The sequence below is a fragment of the Macrobrachium rosenbergii genome, chromosome 43 (genome assembly GCF_040412425.1).
Source record: "Macrobrachium rosenbergii isolate ZJJX-2024 chromosome 43, ASM4041242v1, whole genome shotgun sequence".
Taxonomy (NCBI): Eukaryota; Metazoa; Arthropoda; class Malacostraca; order Decapoda; family Palaemonidae; genus Macrobrachium; species Macrobrachium rosenbergii.
In genome coordinates, this window is record NC_089783.1 from 25,916,625 (window position 1) to 25,934,935 (window position 18,311).

The following is an 18,311-nucleotide window of genomic DNA, read 5'->3' on the forward strand; positions in this document are numbered from 1 at the left end:
CCTGGTTGCGACCTACCAAGATCTATACTAGCCACCATGTAATTGTTGTACTGCTTTGAACACTTATGATACCCAGCTGTGGAGATGTATTTTATGATGATTTTTATGAACCTCCAACGTGTACTTTCTCTCTCTCTCTCTCTCTCTCTCTCTCTCTCTCTCTCTCTCTCTCTCTGTGCGTATATTTTTCGCAATATTGAAATAATTAGATTATGTTTAGCAAGTTGGGGTATGAAAAATAATTAAAAATAGCCAAGTCTATTTTCCTCGTTTTTCTACTTTATTATCGTGAAGATAATGACAATACTCATTATCATGTAAGATCCCAAGAAAAGAACGCTGCAGCAACATAGTCAGCCGTCATCCTCTTCATTTTCCTAGCTATTATGATTGCCGTAAATCAAAGAAAGCTATGATATTACTCATCTTACGCTGGATGTCCTTTTCCTTTCCCCCTCGGAATGAGCGTTCATTGTTCTCGGTTCCTTTTGTGGTTCTGGAACAGCGCCCAAGATCTGTCAGCTATGTTACAGGCCTTCTTCCCAAATCCTAATCCATCCCCCCCCCTACCCCATCCCATTCCCATTTCTTTTTTATTTTGAACGTGGAAGTGGCAATGTCAAAGGAATCCAACACTCGCTTTGAAATAGGCTTTATTGCACGGAGAGAGAGAGAGAGAGAGAGAGAGAGAGAGAGAGAGAGAGAGAGAGAGAGAGAGATGACAATTGTACGTTTATTGACAGTTCTGGGCAGTCGATATTTGCGATGAAAGGATTTGCGATGGACAAAAGCAGTGAAGATTGTTCAAACTAGCAGCGACGAATGCATATTCGGAAACTGTGTTCTGGAAGTTTCAATTAAAATAAGCTTTTAATTGTTCAGTTATACTCTTGATTTTCTTTGTTTCTGAAACGTATTGAGAGTATCATATTGAAACTGGTTATTGTTTTAATTCTTTTTCGTCCTGTCCATAGTAGATGTTATTAATGGCCCTAATTACGCCTGTTGTGCGTAATCCAGTAATGTAAATATAGCGGTGTCCTGTTGGGTTATCTCTTGAAATTTTAACTCTTGTCTCCGTAGTATTGTGTCCTCCTAGTAGACTCTTTATCATTTATGTTTCGCTTATCACAGTCGAACAATGCTACTTCATATTTCATATACGTTGTGTGTCGAGTTTCCTTCTCTCTCTCAGTTAATGTCAGGTTTAGTGTATGTCTTAGTACGGATAAAACCTAAGAACTGCAGTATTACTTATGACCCTGGTAGTGAGTAACAACGAGCCCTTGGTGTGTTCCATTGCTGTATTTCATTATTCGTCACACTCAGTATGAATTCATTGATGCCATCTTTCTTAAGCACCATGTTTAGCTTATCATACATAAAGACCATTACCATTAATTCGCTGCCTGTAAGTTTATTGTGCGCAGTATGTTGTCTCTTTTATTTGTATCTCTCAGCTTTTTCGTGGCTGCCTGATTAGTTCCTTGTTTTTTCAGCATACCCATTAATACTTTCTTAACTGGTGCTGGTGATCTTGTGTTCATGTAGTCAAAAGTTCGATGTAAAAATCCACATGGTTCTCTTCAACGCCAGTAACGAATTTTATCACGTTGACCTTGTTCCTTTGTGGTAGTTGATCTCTGGAAGAGCGGTAATTGGTAATGACTACCTTTATTAAACACGAATCTGCCAGTGAAAAAAATATGCTTGGGGTTCCACTGGTAGAATATGCTGGCTAATAATGGTCAGACATGACTGCACTGTTGTTATATGTTTAAACTTGGGCAGAGAATCTTGACAGAATATTTAGGATAACGGTTACCTCTAGTTTTACTTTCTTGGTATGCGTGTGGGTGCTAAGAAGTTTATCCAGGGTGCGGGCAGAGATTAGCTGTGCTGGTTATCACTGAAGGTGATAAGATAGGTAAGGGAAAGATTTTAAATGCTGAATTTTAGTCTGTACGAATTGTGGTGATTAGGTAGATCGGAATTGTTATTCGAGCGTAGCGGTAAGACTGCATTTGGGTGGTTATTATTTTTTTGGTGGTGACGAAAGAAATTCTTTGATAATTACTGTTGTTAATGATATTTTCCTTTTTCAGGTTCTACATCGAATCGATACTGCACCTCCAAGGGCCACAGACAGTGGAGCTTTTCTACCAACAAGCAAAGAATCTAGTCTATAAGGTATGTGAAGATGTGCTGACGATTTCTGATGTGTTATAGTTCTCACTTAGAAGTGGAGGAAATTGCTGATCTTGCATAGTCGGGAAAAAGTTATTTGTGAAATTTTAATGAAAGCACTGCTGAATGTTGAGCCACACCCCGACTTGTTTCACTTTGTTTCACTTTATTTGGTTTTATGTACAACCCTCCACAGGGATAATTCCCTCTCTGGCGGGCCCTTGTACGTTTTCAAAATAAGGTGCTTCTTATATTTTATAACTGTCTTTTAGTGTTTTCACGTCAGTATCGTAGCTCCTGCAGGATAGGAGAGTCGTTAGTTTTTTTTTTTTTTAATTTGCTTTCTTCTTATTAAATTGCATAGAAGAATATTAGTCAAAGCCATTATCCGTATTATTTTTCACCTTTGACACATATTCTTTATATACTGTGCACTTGTTGCCATCATATGTTTTATGTTTAGTATCACTATGACCTTTCTTTACACAATTTTTACACTTGAAGATGTTGCTAGCACATTCATTTGATCTGTGATTTTCACCACATCTAGGGCAAGCTTGGTCATTTCTACAATTTGCTGCGCTGTGACCAAATTCCTGACATTTATAGCATTGCTAGGGCATGTAACAGTCGAATACTTTGCAACGGCTATACAGTGTACACAATTTGTCACCCCTGTCGTCATAGATAGCCTCTCGTATTTGTGGTGTGCATTTGATGATACAGTGTTTATATTTGTCATCTTTGGCTATCATTTCCTTTACAATTTTCAGGTCGTCATTTTCAGAAATGAGGCTACCTATCCATGGATTTTTCTTTACAATGTTATCGACAATGTCATCTTCATCCTTCGGGACATAGACTACTTTTATTTTTGGTTTAAGTTTACCCTTTTCATTTACTGATGTAATGTTGATATTCTGAATCTCCATTTTTGCCTTTTCTAAGTTTTTCCTGTCTGGAAATCTTACAAATAAATGTCTATCTCTTGTTGTTTTAACCTGTTCAACTGGCGCCGTTATTTGACTCATAATTTGTCTCTTTTCATTAGCTGCTGTGCTTTGATCAGAGGCATTTTTTTTATCATGGTCTTTACATCTTTATCAGCATTATAAATTTTGCCGTGGATTTCATCTATGTTGATCATTACGTCAGTAGTTTTCTGAGCCGAATCCTGAATCAACTTTGTTAATATCTCTCTGTTTTATTACTTCAAGTTCATCTTCAATGAGTTTTTTGTGTGTTCTTTGTTCAGACCTCTTGCACTTATTACAGATGTACAATATGTTATCACTACGAAGTATGGGTGTATATCTGAACTCGATGCCCGAACATTCATAATGAAACCATGCGTCACACATTTCACAGCAAGCTCCTTCCTCATCAACTTCCCCAGAGCAATGTCCGCAGGTTGCTGACTCTCTCTCTATTTGGTTTGACTCATCCTTCTCTAGCCTTTTACTTAGTGTTCCATCTTTACGTGCTGCTTCGATAATTAGGAGATAATGTTCGTATGATGGTTTGATCTTCCCTTTACTTGATTTAATTTCTACAGTATTTATTTTCTCTTTTTCCTTCCTCTTCCTCAATTCACTTTGAACATGACGCAAGTCAGGCACTTTTCACAGAGCACTTCACAGACACGTCCTACCCGCACGAAAGCTACGAGTTACATGATTTTTATAGCGCCTAGGATAATATCCAGTGAGATTTGTAAGTGTATTGAGTGCTTCGAAACATTCATCCAGTTCTGGTAAATCACGTGTAATGAAACAAATAATGTAAGAGTATATATCAGGCGTTTAGAGTAGAATGCTTTCATGTTATGGTTTCACGGATTAGGGTTCCTAGCAGTAACTCTTTGGGGTTGTAGCAATGCATTTGATGGGATCTAGTTTCCAATTTCCATTCACGTTTTCCATTACATTCAGGTCTTCGAATTAGAAGTCACCGCAAGATTCCACGTCACCTTCCTCCAAATTGTTTCTCCTTCCCCTCTTTTTCTGATCCCCCTTTTCTTGGACTCTTAAAATATGTAATTTTTCCGTGTTGCGCTTCCTGAAAGTGCCTACAGCCGTTGTACAAAACTGGTCATTAAAAATTATGGGTAGTTATACTTTTTAATGCCCATCCAAATGACTCATTACAGGGGAATGGGACAGATTTCTTATTTTAAGTTATATTAAATGATCATGATGTTTATCATATGGGTAAGCCTCGGTTTAATTATTTGCACGTTTTTATAGCAGTGGCTTCTACCCCCACTCTCTCTCTCTCTCTCTCTCTCTCTCTCTCTCTCTCTCTCTCTCTCTCATATGAGTTTATGGGAGCGTCTAATTTTCGTCGAGTCGTTAATGGCCTGTGGTAATTTGGAAATGACAGGGTTAGTGGAATTATGGTTCTGCTCGGCTTATTGCTAGAATGGATGGTTTTTGTATGTGCGGGGTGCTTTGTTTATTTTTTTTTATTTTTTTATTTTTTTTTTTTTTGAGAAAAAAAGCATTTTTTTACGAAAAATTTCTCTTTACATCGTATTTTTTATTATTCTGAAATTTTATATCATAAAATTTGAAGTGAATTGACATCACTGAAAATATTTTAACCGGGCAGATTTAGTTCATGTACTACCAGCAGGGCTTTGAATCTGCATAGACATTTAGTTTAGCAAATGTTAAGTTTGTTTCGTGAAACTTAGTATTTGTGGCATATTGTTATCAATTAAGGTTCTGCAGCTCTAGACGTGTTTTAACCCATGCATTATTGACGTGTTAACAATATATTTTTTGAAAATAAAGGTCTATTTTGTTGGCCAAAAAGGCAAAAATTACATAATCATGACGAAATTTGAAAGTAATCGTTATAATCATGGACGCTTTTACGTTTCTGGTTTCTCTCTACTGAATGAAATGTCTAAGGATTCTCTGCACTCTCTTTTATCAGTTGGACTTTTTGCCAGTATTCACATCTGCTCCAAGAATTGATCAGTGCTCTTTCGCCATGATCCTGTGGGCCCTCTCATTGGCCAGCAGACTGGCACTTCCATATCTAACCACTTCTCTAACCGATTGCTCCCCTCCCGTTCTCATTTCTTGAACGCAATATTGCTCCCGATCTTTGAGCCGTTGTTTTTGTTACATCTTGCGTAAGTGGGCTCTGGTTTTGGCAGATGCCCTCCCTATTATACCCACCTGCAGTCTGTTTGCTCTTTCATCAGCTGATGGTTTTACAGCGAACCACAAAATTTTGGCATGATTTTACTTTCTCCGACCGTTTATTTAATGGGATTTTGCTTTCTTATTATTGTTCTTGTAACTGTTTATTTTGCAACGAAATCAACAAGAACTTAAATTTCCTTATATATTCTAAGAATTAGTTACTAATGTATCAGATGCACTGGATATTAATTTGTTTTGTGGAGTTAATTAGGAATATTTTTACTGTCTGGTGCGTGTGGCAGTACTGCTTTTTGTGTATTCCATATTGTTTTTGAAAAGACTACTATGCGAATGACACCTTATTTTAGCGAGTCGCAAAATTTGTGGCAATTGGATGTTTTTGTGTAATTTACTAAAACCCCATATTAGTGCAAAGTTATTTATTATTTTTTCCGAGATGAATAAAGGAAAGATATTCACCTCGGCATATGAGAGAGAGAGAGAGAGAGAGAGAGAGAGAGAGAGAGAGAGAGAGCAGCAACCCAGCTTTTATTGTCATTCTGACAGGCACTGAAGTAAATAACTGAACCAGTGACATCTCGTGTTTCATACTTGAAGTGGCTGGTGCATGCCATGTATATACAGTGTCGAAAGCACGTCATAACGATCCTCTTCTCGTGTAGACCAGTTTACTTTGCATGTTCGTTGTTTCATTGAACATTCGTCGTCCGGTGGAAGCTTCTTTTGCTCTGATGTGCAGAACGATATCTTTCATCTGCATTAGTTTATAAAGTATAACTCATTCTTTCTGATTTCCCTTAACTTATCAGATAGAGAGAGTTTTCATTTGGTGTGGTTAAAACATTCGGAGATGTAATGGTAATACTCGACATTATTTATGTGATGATACATTTGGCTAAGTTATTGGATTTTATAAACCTTTTTAGAATCGTTCGCATCTGTTGAGAAAACTACGGTTGAAGTTGAATTTGTTATCTTCTGTCATTTAACACTCCAGCAGGAGATTCAGAGTAACTTATAAGTGCTTGAAGCATAAAATGTACCACTTCTGTCGCCCAACCAGTCCATTAGAGAATAATTTTATTCGTTTTATAGCAGATGCTTATGATATCTTTTCGCATGAGTACTTAATATGCGAATATCAAATGTGGTAGAGTATGAGCTTATTTTCTATGCATTCATTTTTATATTACTGTGACTTATCCTGAAAGCCATGCATACACACATTGTGTGTATATATGTATATATATATATATATATATATATATATATATATATATATATATATGTGTGTGTGTGTGTGTGTGTGTGTGTGTGTGTGTATGTATGTATATATATAAATATATATATATATATATATATATATATATATATATATATATATATATATGTGTGTGTGTGTGTGTGTGTGTGTGTGTGTATAATTTGTTCTCAGAGAATTGGATAATAGCCTTGCTTGAAATATGTATTCATGTTTTTCATTAGATGTACAATTTCTTTGTAGAAATACCTTTTGTATTTTTGTCTACTCTGTCTTCCCTGACGCTGTGAAGAGGGGAACAGCCTTCGGTATTGTCTGGATCATGTTGCAAGGATCATTAGGCTTAATTAACGGAAGCCGTGATTCGATTGTTATTACGGCTATTGGTAGCATAATCACATGTCTTGGACGAGGCGTTAATGCTCCTGTAATTGCTATTATCCATCAAGGAAATCTGTAGCGCGCAGCTTGTGTAATTAACCTTGCCATTAACCCAGAGCTATAAAAGTTGACATCTATTAACCCCGATTAGCAGAGGCTTTGTTGCATACTAAGTCGAAGGCGCCATCTCGTGCAGATTCTGCTGAGCCGGCCGGGCAGATTTCACTTCGTCAGAAGGGCCATGACTCCGACGTGATAGCGGACTACCCAGTTCCCTGTCCCCACTCCGTTATGGAGACCTTTCCCCACGCAGACCAAACACCACTGAAGACTCTCTAGTGCCTCTCGTCTCACTCTGCCAGAGAAAGTTGCGTGCCTGCATTTTTTCTTAACTAATACTGCATTCTCGGATTCTTGCATTTTTCGCATACATTGGCACGCGATTTCAGGTTCTGTTAGATGTGTCACCGAGTTTATTATAATGAGGAGGACTCCGAGAAGAGTAGTGTAGGAAGGCTTAGCGTACCCGCTTCCTCTCTTTGTGTGGATCTTCCCTTGCAGGTAAATGCAACTGTCGCTAAGTGTGATGTACGGAATGAATGGAATGCCGCAGGTTTAAGTAGGCTGGACTGCATTCCTCACACTTTCACCACATACACGCACACTCTCTCTCTCTCTCTCTCTCTCTCTCTCTCTCTCTCTCTCTCTCTCTCTCTCTCTCTCTCTCTCTCTCTTATTTTTCATTTTGTCGTGGTCCACAGTAAGGTACAATTAATGATGACCTGTTTAATTTAATGATGTATACATTCTATCTCATTTTCGCTCACAATGCTTGACACCAGCACCAAATGTTTCTGACTTCCAGTCCCCAACTATTTGTTTCATTAAAGCCGCCATGTTGGATTAGACGAAAACATCATAGCTTGAGTAAACAAACAAGTCAACGCCAAACTAACACAGCCTACGCTTTCCAGTTTACCTTAGAGGAGAAGAGGTGGTGGGGTGCCAATACGCTATGGGTGAGTAAACAGAACTACGTAAACAATCTCTGCTCGCCAAGAACTTCGGAATGAAAAGTATGCAGGAGACTGCTCCCAGACGCTGTATCAGGAGTTTTTTTTTTTTTTTTAGGTTTTGGTATTTAACATTTTTTTCTGTTTTGTTGCACTGGTGTATTTATGATTTATATGAGACCCAGTTCTACTTTGAGGAGAACTGTGAGACGGAGGCTCGAGATGAGTAGGGATTTGTGGAAGATAAAACAGAGGAAAGAAATGAGTGGCGGAATTTCACAGAAGGCCTTTGCTTCACACGGTGTCGCGGCCGATAGTGATGATTTATTTGATTGCCTTTACTTTTTCTGTATAAAATTTGTTTCGTTTTGTACTTGTCGTAAGCTGTTCGTTGGGTCAGTCGGTAGAGCTGCGGACTGGCACTCGCTGGGCCGGAGTTCGATTACCCGGCCGGCTGATGAAGATTTAGAGGAATTTATTTCTGGTGACAGAAATTCATTTCTCGCTATAATGTGGTTCGGATTCCACAATAAACTGTAGGTCCCGTTGCTAAGTAACCAATTGGTTCTTAGCCACGTAAAATAAGTCTAATCCTTCGGGCCAGCCCTAGGAGAGCTGTTAATCAGCTCAGTGGTCTGGTAAAACTAAGGTATACTTTTTTTGTACTTGTCGTTTATTTCTTTTTCAGCTATTGATCAGGCTTCAGTTAGTTCCTTGCTTCCTACGATTTATTCAGAAATATCTGCTCTTAGAGGGCAGCGAATGTCGTTTATTAAATTACAATTTTCTCTCTCTTTCTCTGAAATGTGGGATGAAAGAATTTCTTTAAATGCCGTAAGGTATGAAAATTTCCGTGTATAAGTAAACTTTACTTAAGCTATGGCAGGACTTTAGTCTCTCTCTCTCTCTCTCTCTCTCTCTCTCTCTCTCTCTCACAAATTGTTGACATATTTACCGTGTTCCGATGGTTGGTGACGTGATTTACCTAATGAAGGTTCCAGGGAAGTAACCATACACCCTCTGAATGGTCCGTGGGAAACGTTCCTTATCTGAGGACGTTCCGAAAAATCATTCCTATGTGGATCTCGGGAGATCGTCCTTTGATTTGTTTGATAAAGAGCGTACTGTATGGCCTCGGGCACAGCTGAGAAAACGTTGAATTATTTTTTGGACTTTCTAGTGCATTAATATTTATTTGTGTATCGAGTGACTATTTATATAATTTATGTGATGCAGACTATATTTTGAAACAAAGATTTTTTCTGAAAATTCTCCCCTCCCCCCCCTTCCCCTCTCTGTATGCTCGTACTAGTTCACCTTTGTATATTTCGTATGTATAAATTGCGTGCCACCTGGTGTAAGTTTTACTTGCGCCATGATGGCCTGCCTTTTTTCACAGAGGTAATAACGTGATGATCACTTCGTAGCATGTTGCGCGGGTTAGTTGCTGAACCACGTTTACTCCTCAAGTTTTTCATTTGCTTTTGTTTATTTCAAAAACTTTCATGTGCACTTGAGATCAAGTCGAGGGTGGCCTGTAGCTCATAGGTTCAACGGGCGGACTCTCTGTCTCCTCTTGATATATATACAGCATATATATATACAATATATATATATTGTGTTTGATTTTGTTCTCTCTCTCTCTCTCTCTCTCTCTCTCTCTCTCTCTCTCTCTCTATATATATATATATATATATATATATATATATATATATATATATATATATATATATAATATATATATATATTTATATACATTTTTATTTCGTTCACAATGTAGTTTTTAGATTCTCATATTCATCATTTCGTGGCTGAAAATGCTACTGACTCTTGGCAACCAAGAGCTGTCACTGACTTGACCTGAATTTTTGGAGATGAGAACAATCACCATTTGGTTTAGCTTGACAGTTTTTTTTATTAATTTATTTGCTTTTTCATTACAAGTTTTAGTTGAAGAGGAAGTACGCATGGTGATTATTAGAAAATAATTATTTACACGATAGAGAAAGAGAGAAATTGTCGCATTTGGTATGGAGAAATGATAGAAATTTTATTTTTTCTTCCTTTCAATAGACGTTTGCATTAATGCATTAAGATTTATTTAGTGTTTTAATACTATTTAACAGATAGTCTGTTTCCACTTCGCATATAGAATGGGAATCATTCATTTTTTTCCTGTTATAGTTTTACAAGTGTGTGTATGTGCGTGTACTTTTGTTCTTCAACATTAAGCTGTTCCTTCAGATAAAACGACAGTTACGGATGTGTGTGCATATGCGTCCGTGCATTTGTATGTTGATGATGCATCTGGTCGCTGACTGACATATTAAAGACGTACTGTACAAACTTTATAATGTCACTCATTTTGACACATTCTTTTTGAAGAGACATAAAAACAAACTCTATATCAAGCCCTTTTGATACAGTGGTGCAAATAACGTTGTTCGGGCTTGATGCAGGCAGATGGTAGACGATAAAATGGGAACCTTGATTGACTATTTGGCATTTGGTAATGGTTACCAAAACCACGGGTCAGTGCCACGCGTCCGTCAAGACATCAAATCGCTTTGTTAATTGTACTGATTGCTGTCAGATTGCGGCAGCAGTTTCTTGCAGTTGGCGCTAGGGGTTTCTGGTTTGCCGCCGTAATGGGCTCGCCAAAGAGGGTGAATGAAGGGTAACCAGGTAAGCGGGCGTTTTGTGGTTATGTCGGTTTGGGGAAGGAATGCTTGTGCTCTGATAATTTTCTTTTTTCACACACACACACACACAGACACAGAGAGAGAGAGAGAGAGAGAGAGAGAGAGAGAGAGAGAGAGAGAGAATAACCTTATGTCTCTAACCGCAGGTTAAGTGTTGAAAATCCTGAGACTGCAGGCTCCATGTGTCTCTGTGAAATTTTTGGTTTGACGTTGCGGATCTCTTGGCTTTTCCACAGGTCATTATTTATTTTTTGCATTATCTAATTATTTTGACGTGATTGGTATACGTAAGCATTTTTTCGGTCACCTTATGTTAACGGTACAGTGAACAATTTTCTCTTGTGTTTTGTGTTTTTAGGTGACAGGACGACGCCTAGGTGTTTGAGCCGAAAACGTTCTGGTGAATTCCACCCAGTCCGTATTTATTTAAACATAATAGATAAAGCTAAAAGAATTCTTGAACACCACGCCTTTCTTGCAATTTCTGAAACAATCTAGATGTTACGGTTAACGATTTCTATCGAACAGATGACTTCGCAGTTATAATTGTTATGGGAAACTTCCAGTGGCATTCACTCTTGGATCTGAAGACGATTCAGCTCTTGCCGTTCAAGTATTTACCTTCATTTACCGTTAGCATTTCATTTATTATGATTCGCACTGCACATTACTGTGGTATTTCAGGCTTTTGCCAGACTTGACCTGTCGCAGAGCGTTTGTGAAGAAATTAGTTACAGTAAATTTTTTTTTGTCTTAATTAATTTTTTGTCAGGGAACGATTAAACTTCCGGGTGATAACTGTAAACGTTCCTTGGTCACTCAGGAATTTCATGTCTTTTTTTATTCTTTAACTTTCCGCTGTTTTTATTAACTGCTATTTTTACATAATTTCACATATTGGTTTTGTTTATATATATATATATATATATATATATATATATATATATATATATATATATATATATATATATATATATATATATATATATATATATATATATATATATATATATATATATATATATATATATATATATATATATATAAGCTCGTTATGTGACTGCATTTATTTTTTTAGAGCTCCATTTGCGTATGAAATTCGCTTTGTAAGCTTGGATTATCTTCTTTTTCTTGCCTTTTGAGTTTTCTCTTTTATGTTATAGATGAACACATTTTGCTGTTGATTCCTGCGTTTGGGTTCATCTTGAAATGAATATGCCAGTGGACTTGACATTGATGAACTGGTGTATGTTTTTTAATATTAAAAGGAACTGCAGCATATCTCAATCGGGCTTTTTAACATCGTTTTGCCTCTTGTACAGTATTTATGTTGACGTTTTTCCAGGTATTGTATTTCTGACAATTCCTTCGGTATTCCCTCGTGAAACCGAGCTTTGTTAAGCAATTCGCAATGTTTCATCGGAAAAGAATGAGACAACGTGAATCCCCAATTAGCTTGAATTCGTCTGTAAGCCACTTTCGGCTTGAGAGACTTTCAACTGGAAGTAGATTGCGCTGAGGGTCATTGAGATTAAGACGCGATTAAATCGCTTCCAATCTGGTTTAAAGTCAGATCATCCTGGATCCGAATGTCACTGATTTAGGCGCGGGCGCGTGTCTCACGCATCCGGTATGCTAATGGATATCTCCCGGCTCTAGGGGGTTGTGATGCTAGTGATTCGATATTTTGGCGTCTGGGGGCTAGATTGCTGCTAACCAAAGGCTTTGCTGAAAGCTATCGTTGATTTATATCACCTGCAACTGCTAATCTGTTTCCACGTGTTCTTGTATCCCCCAGGAATCGCGAATATCTTACCTGCAAGTGTTGTACCGCCGAGTTTGTTGGTAAAATGTTGTTTCAGTCTTGGTACCTTATAATGTTTAGCCTTCTTATAGGTTAATATGTTCACTTCTATTTAACAGTCGATTGATATGTCCCGTCAGATATGGTAACCAACAGTGCAAATGCATAACAAATTTTGTGTACACAAATTGTACTTCTATCTTCAATGCGTATATTTCGGTGTAACCCTCTGTAAATAACATACGCTCAGTTTTTCATCGGTATTTTATGTTCTAGATCAAACATTTTTTCTTAATCACTAAAATTGTATCAGATTTCGTCAATATTTCTTGCCTTAAGCCTTAAACTACTCCCAATTCTGTTTGGAAATAATGAAAGCAGTATCCTATGTGAAATCAGTACAGAGTAACAAAGTGATTCAGGTTAATATTTTAATCTTTGTGCTATTGAATGTGTGCACCTATAATTCCCTTCATTCTCTCTCGGCCTCGCATACAATTCGAATTTCATATTGGCTGATTTACTGGAAGATAGTGCTCATTGTTGTTCAAGGGAAGGTTTTGTTGCTAAATTATTCGCTGTTGTGGTGTAAGTGATTTGATAGAACATCTCTCTCTCTCTCTCTCTCTCTCTCTCGCAACATTATATATACATGTGGATGTGTGTGTGTGCGCGCAGCAGTAATATTGTAAATCCGTCTATCGTTTGTCAAAATAAAATCTAGACAAGGCTTTTATTGTCGTTCCAGTTATCCCAACGTATATTTATATATAACGTTGAATAAATAACTAAATAAAAGCAGTCGAAATGTACACCTTGACCTGAATCCAGAAATCATGAGTTGATATTTTGCTTGCATATTTGTGTTTGAAATGCGATATGTTTGGATGTACCCTCGATCATTCTTGTCTCTCAGTCAATTAATTAATTTCGTTTGATAATTTTATTTATTATTTTGAAGGTTTTCACAATTGCGTGGTATTTCTAAAGCACGCAGCTTGAAAGTGCTTTTGCAAGAAATAATTGAAAAAGAGGGAAAATGCATAAATTATGAGCACATAAGCTATAACGAGGCCTGGGAAAAAGTTTTAGTTCGACGACTTCGTTAAGCCGATTAAATTTTAGAACTTTTTCGTCAACTCTTTTTCGGTCAGATTTCTTTTTTCGATGTTATAATATACTAAATTCCCTCGCACCAGTACTCTCTCTCTCTCTCTCTCTCTCTCTCTCTCTCTCTCTCTCTCTCTCTCTCTCTCTCTCTCTCTCTCTCTCCAGCAAACAGTAGCAGTAATAATGATGTTAATGATACAAGGCTATTATTAAGTTGTTGCTTCTGCACAGAATACTCGATAAACCGATAAAAATCTGCTTTAATTGAATTATGAATTTCATTCTTGGGAAAGCCTTGAACACTCATGTTGGAAAAATACTCTAACTGATTCCACTTGTGATCCGTGAAATTCTGTTCAGGCGCCAATTTACATTGTGTCATTTGCGTGCCCTTGAGGTGTTTATGCAACGAAGGACAGTGCAGCGTTCGCCCGTGCAAAAGGAAACCTCAAATTATGGAGATTGCAATAGCATTATACTCACGGATAATCGAGCCTGTAGGAGGAAATAATCGTTTTTCATAATGGAAGGCTCTCTCTCTCTCTCTCTCTCTCTCTCTCTCTCTCTCTCTCTCTCTCTCTCTCTCTCTCTCTCTCTCTGACACACACCCATACGCGCACATATTATTTAGCAACATTTTTTCCTTTACAGTAGCATAACTCTAAACGTTGTTTGCTGTTATGTTATTATCAGTAAACTGTTGTAAGTAGCTGTCATGCAATTTTATCCTAGCTATGTCCTACACAAATAAGCATGCACACGCTAATATATATATATATATATATATATATATATATATATATATATATATATATATATATATATATATATATATATATATATATATATATATATATATATATATAGAGAGAGAGATATATATATATGTATATATATACATATATATATATATATATATATATAGAGAGAGAGAGAGAGAGAGAGAGAAGAAATAATTGGTTTTATAAATAAAGAATTTTCTGGCTGTAAGTTAATAATTGATTCCATATTTCTGATTAAAAAAAAAATTTTTTAATTCCATGTAGATCTTATCAAGAAAAGTAACAGGTCTTAAACACATACCAATTCTTCATCCAACACATACCAATTCTTCATCCAGGCCGCAGTGACATAAGTGTATGTTGCCAGGCTTTCCTGTTAAATCACGGATTGATACTTTGCTTCCGAATTCCTGAGCTGGCTGCTGAAGAATTCCAGTCAGTTCACAGTTGGAATTTCCACGCCATTAAGTGACTGTCTTTGGTTGTCTAAGGGTGTTCATACCTGCCAGTTGGGTAGGGTGACGGGTGAGGAGGAATAAAGTGGTATGGTAATGCAGGACAGTTGGGGGAAACGGCGATTATCCAGTAGCCATGCTGTAATTATGGATGAGGGTCAGTCTGGTAGTTTTATGTGGCACGTGATTCTTCATGGATTATGCACAGCTTTTTTTATGGATTTGTGCAGATCACGAAATTTTGTGATGGTTGCCATCCAGTCTTTAATGAATTTGATTCACTGTAGTTTATTTCGATGGCGTGATATTAATGCTCTCTCTCTCTCTCTCTCTCTCTCTCTCTCTCTCTCTCTCTCTCTCTCTCTCTCTCTCTCTCTCTCTCTCTCTCTGATCGGAATTTTCATTAATATTTGGGTCTCTTTATTCAACTTTCATCGTATCAGTTTTAAAAGTTATCACCATGACATCAACTATCTTCGTTAACCTTTATATCATTTTAAGCTAACGCATTTGGCACCATACTCCTCTGGCAGTCATTTCATCACTCACTAAGGAAGGCCCTGGATGGCCTGCTCTGCCCAATGGCAGGGCTCTGATTTCAAATTCTATTGATCCCTCCATCCTGTATCGTCTTGACAAAAAAAATCCTGTGCCTTTTAAGGTTTTTACTGTTCAGTGGTTATGTAGTGTATCCGTTACTGTTTATTGTTATTCCTTTTATATTTATGTTGTTTTGCTCTCTCTGGCAAAAATTTATTTAAATGTACTCATTTTCATAGTGTATTCATAAACCGTTAATCCTTGGGTATTTGTACCGTTGTAAAAGGTACATAAATTGTAAACTTATATAGCTACACATATAAAGCATGTTTACAAAGAAGGTGTCCGGTTACGTACTTGATAAAATATATCAGATTTGTGCTGACAAACAATTGCTAATGCGAGTTATTCGCTTTCACAAATACCCCACTAATTATATTTCCCACCTCATTTGGTTTAAAATGCAACTTTGTTGAAAAACCTTATGTAGGTGGCTCTCAACTATTTGTTGTTATTCAGATGTATGAACTAATCGCCAAAACTTGAAATTTGTTTCGGAATATTCGTGTATGCTAGCACATCACACTATATATATATATATATATATATATATATATATATATATATATATATATATATATATATATATATATATATATATATATATATATATATATATATATATATATTGTGTGTGTGTGAGAGAGAGAGAGAGAGAGAGAGAGAGAGAGAGAGAGAGAGAGAGAGAGAGTAGGTGTGTAGTTGTACTGTACTTCTCTCTCTCTCTCTTTCTTTCTTTGGAATTCTATCTTTGTCATTTTAAAGGCGTTTTGAAACGATCGGTATTCTAAGAAAATTCCCTTTTTAATCTTCATTTTACCTTTTGTGAAAGAGGAGGAGGGGTCAGTTGCCTTACTATACATCCTCTTCCCTCTGTTCAAGTTTAAGGACCGAGAAAAGTACCTCTCATCCGTTTTCTGCTCGAAATGATGGGAGGCTCGCAACTCAAGGACGTGTTTATTTATATGTGCACCCGACGCTACATTTCTCCTTCGTTGAAATAAAAAAAATTATATTATCTAGGGGACAGGGAATCTTGGTTAAGGCGTCGCTCTGCTTCGTAGCCACTAGGCATCATGTTAAGAGAGCTTTGCGGCCGTTGTGAAAGGTCTTCCTCCAAGGAAGGGAATCTTCACGAAATGGAATCGAAATGTGAAGAGCAGGTTCACATGCCTCGGTCTCCTACTCGTGGACGCCGTCTTCGTCCTCAGACATAACAAATAATGAAAGCACTTGAGATGGCTTTGTGTTCTTGTGTGTGTGGGCTCCCGGTGGTCAAGACCCCGTTCCATATAATATCACTGGAATGGTACCTTGGAAGATGGCCTGTCTGCTCCCATACCACGAGAGAGGGGGAAGGGGGAATAGAATGAGTAGGAGAAGCCTCAGCCGAATGGATAGAGAAAAGCATATTGTAGATCTCGAGCGGTTCTTTTTATTTCCTTTGTGTTTCCTCTTTTCTACTCAAGGATTTATCTCTTTGTGTTTTCGTTTGTATTGTTATTCTATGTCGTATAGCGCGTCTGCTTGTCAGTCTCGTCCCTCATTACATTTTCATCAATACATCAGTTTGAAAATTCGTTGGGCCTCTCTCTCTCTCTCTCTCTCTCTCTCTCTCTCTCTCTCTCTCTCTCTCTCTCTCTCTCTCTCTAAGTAAAGTTGGCGTGTTGTGCTTCTCACTAAAATGGATCCAATTCATATATATATATATATATATATATATATATATATATATATATATATATATATATATATATATATATATATATATAGAGTATAGATGGAAAGGTAGATAGGTAAAGAGATAGGGGGGAAGAGAGTTATATACATACAAACAATACGTATATACTTATGTAAATGATGTTTGCCGACTTGTATTCACGCATGCGTAAATTCCACATTTCTCAAATAGCATCAGCTTGTATTCCACTTTTATGCCATGACATCTGTGATGTAGGAACACGGCTCAGCTGATTACAGTGTGAGTGTACAAAGAAAAGACTGGAGGCGGCTGCTGTTACCAGGGAAGACAAAATGGGTGGACCCTCTTGCTGGATCATGAAGGACATTCGAGGTAATACAGGGAGGAGGTGTTTTAGTTTCGTTTTTCCCTTTTTTCTGGTGTAGCCAGAGGGGTCTAGGGTGTTTGGAGTGAGTCCCAGTTGAACTTTCCTCACATCTTATATGTCTAGGAGTCGTAGTTCATGCGAATGAGTGTATTGCATGAACCACTCACTAAAACTAAATAATTTTCATTTAGCATTGTTAAGATGAGGAAAAAATGGTATAAACAAGTCCATACTCTCTGTCGACAGTATGACTTCACTTTGTAGTATATTTTGATATTTGTAGATGAAGTCTTGCTTTTCTCGTGATTATACAGTAGTACATCATAATCCGGAGCACTGACGCTTCATTTTTCCCCGTGTGGTGTTCTGAGGGAAAACTGTGAGAACTGATTACTTGATACAAGCAACACTTATCTGTATTGTTACGAACAATCTGTCTGATAAAACTGAAGTTCGTAAGTAATTTTGTTGTGATTTTGCTTTGTTTTTATTAATTTTCAGCAACTATTGTAATTTAAAAAACCAGCACGGGACATTCTTTTAAAAATTATATCGTTTTCGGTATAATTTTCCGATCTTAATAACTTTTTCTTTGTCATCGTTGTAATATTGAGTAGATCCGAGATTAAAGTTATGATACATGATATTTTCTCCGTCTTTTTCTCCCTAAATTGAGGATACTGAACCTTACGGCTTACTGTAGGAAGGCAGATGTTAGTCATAATATAGAGACTGGGAGGATGAGAGGTTTATATCCTAAATGGGGGATAC

The 18,311-nt window shown here is 37.2% G+C and overlaps 1 protein-coding gene across 13 annotated transcripts in view; it reads left to right on the forward strand.

Moving 5' to 3' along the window:
- LOC136828668 (FERM domain-containing protein 4A-like) overlaps nt 1–18,311 on the forward strand; it is a 730,015-nt gene that overhangs the window by 551,670 nt on the left and 160,034 nt on the right. For 12 of the 13 annotated variants that reach the window (XM_067086743.1, XM_067086750.1, XM_067086741.1 and 9 more), the window contains one exon: nt 2,106–2,190. In XM_067086743.1, the coding sequence (XP_066942844.1) occupies nt 2,106–2,190 (85 nt within the window). Of the gene's footprint in view, nt 1–1,962; nt 2,013–2,105; nt 2,191–18,311 lie in introns of those variants that run through there. The other variant, XM_067086754.1, reaches the window with a different exon arrangement.